At 37.0% G+C, this 2,397-nt stretch overlaps 1 protein-coding gene across 1 annotated transcript; it reads right to left on the reverse strand.

Annotated features, from left to right (window-relative positions):
• Positions 1-825: 825 nt before the first annotated feature.
• On the reverse strand, positions 826-2,281 carry LOC105562638 (the record flags this gene model as incomplete). Its single annotated transcript, XM_012013641.1, has 1 exon — positions 826-2,281. A coding segment is annotated over one exon (1,456 nt), but the record flags the coding sequence as incomplete, so codon positions are not given.
• Between the last annotated feature and the right edge of the window lie 116 nt (positions 2,282-2,397).

Consider the following 2,397-nt stretch of genomic DNA (forward strand, 5'->3'; position numbering starts at 1 on the left):
ACGTTTCGGCCATGGGTTTTGGCCCTTTTCAAGTAGAATATTTCGTTTGGAACGCCATCGGATCTCTAATCGTAATTGCAATGAATTAGTATTTGCGGAGTTTGAAAATTGTTTTAAACTTACAGTTAACCACGTAGTGTAATGATAAGCGTTTGACAGGGTCGCATGTCTTCTCGTTGCGAAAGCGAAACAATGACTGATCGTGGAGAGACTTGCGTACAGGTTTATAAATACGAGTCATGAAAATAAAATACAGAGACTAAACAGCGTTGATTATCTTGTCGTAAATCGGGTTGAGGTTATCGGTGTCTTTCTGTAAATTAATCGTATCGTCGAATTTTTTAATATAGAACATTTCAGCGATCTCTCTTTTTCTCCTATGTTTCTCACTGTGTAAGATTTTAGGAGATTGCCAATGAAAATCATGGCCATGATTCGTGCGATGTTTAGTTACCACAGAGTGATTATCTACGTCTTTTTTTATGTCGTTGAAATGTTCTTTTATACGAGTTGCCAAATGTCGTTTGGTTTGTCCTATGTAGCTCGCGTTACAGTTCTCACAAAGGATCCTATAAACTATATCGGTTCTTTTTTCGTCGGCTAATCTGTCTTTTCCTTTCGTTATGGTATTGTTAAGTTTCTTAGGGATAGTATAAACGGTATTGAGGCCGCACTTTTTTAGTTTGTGAGCGATGCTCTCACTTGAACCTTTGATGTATGGTAGTGTCATATATAATCTTGCGTCAAATTTCTTAATTTCTTTGTCTTTCGGTAGCTTGATTCCGTGTCTTATTTGGTTGAGCCGTTTTTTTACCTGGTTGTCTATTACTGTGTTGGAAAGCCATTGTTAGTGAGGATCTCCTTGACAAGTGTCATGTTGGAGCTGTGAAACTGTTCATCCGATAGCAAGATTGCATGGTCCACTAAGTTGATAATAGTATTAATCTTGTAATTTAAAGGATGGCTCGAGAAAAAGTTGATATAACGGCCGGAAAAAGTTGGTTTTCTGTACCAATTAGTCAATAATTTACCGTTCTGTCTGATAATTGAAGTGTCTAAAAAGTTGATGGATTTGTCATTTTCTATTTCATATGTAAATTTGAGTCGAGGGTGATAAGAGTTGAATATGGTGAGAACCAAGTCTATCTTGTCATCAGGTATGATAGTGAGAACATCGTCCACATATCTGTAATATGTAGGTAGATCGAAGCCTAACGATAGCAAACATTGTGATTCCAAATCGTCAAGCACAATGTCCGCTAGAATTGGTGACAAGGGGGATCCCATTGGACTGCCAAAAATCTGTTCATAAATAACTCCATTGAAACTGAAACTGGTGGAGTCTAGAACTGTCTCTATTGCGTGTAAAAATTGTGGTAGGGTGAAAAATGTCACTTCAGAGATTTTCTGCCATCGTTTCTCAATAGCCTTGAACACTAAATCTTTGGGGATATTGGTGAATAAGGCATTGACGTCCAATGAAATTAATAGTTCATTGTCCGAAATTGGTTTGTTTTTTATGGCTTCAACTAAGGCCCAGCTATCTTTAATATGAGAAGCTGGTTTCTGGATAGATTTTTGTAAAATCTCATGAAGGAAACTTGCGACATTGTAGATGGGGCTGCCTAGTGCAGAAACTATAATGCGCAATGGATGACCAGTTTTATGGATTTTTGGCAGGCCATAACATCGGGGGAGATTACCATTCGTAGATCTTAAGTTTTGATAAGTGCGGTCGTCTATAATGCCGTTGTCCAGCCATGATTTCACCAGTGTGTTGATCTTTGTACTCAGTTGTTTAATCGGATCTTTTTTTATACATTTGTACGTGGATTGATCACTGAGTAATGTGTTCATCTTGTTGGTGTAATCAAGTCTGTCCATGACTACAGTGACTTGACCTTTATCAGCCTTCGTGACGAATAAATCTTTATTGTCGTGTAAAAATTTTTTGCATTTCTTGTGTTCAATTAAAATGTGTCTGTCGATAGAACTGTGGTGTGGTTTATTCGAAATAAATTTGTGAAGAGATGTAGTCACAGCGTTTCTAATGGTATTTACTGCGTTGGTTGGAATCTTGTAAATATTGTTCTCGAAACTTTTGATGGTTTCCAAAACTGAACAGAATCTGTCTTTTTTATTGGATGGACATACGGGGATACCAAAATTTTCGCCAAGGCTGAGAAAGCTCAAAACCGAATCCGGAATTTGACGTTTGCTTAAATTAACGAGCCATCTAGATCTGTCTATATTGTTAAATGCGTCTAGCGAAGTGCGTTGTCTACATAAGATTAAATTGAATTTGTTTATTAGTCGTCTCTTGATTTGACTGTTGTGTCTACGTAGTTTATGTTTATTTAAGTGAAAAAACTTTAGGACAATATGTCTTGGTAAGTT

The sequence above is a fragment of the Vollenhovia emeryi genome, unplaced genomic scaffold, assembly GCF_000949405.1.
Source record: "Vollenhovia emeryi isolate VEMERY1.0 unplaced genomic scaffold, V.emery_V1.0 DF944783.1, whole genome shotgun sequence".
In the NCBI taxonomy this organism is placed as follows: Eukaryota; Metazoa; Arthropoda; class Insecta; order Hymenoptera; family Formicidae; genus Vollenhovia; species Vollenhovia emeryi.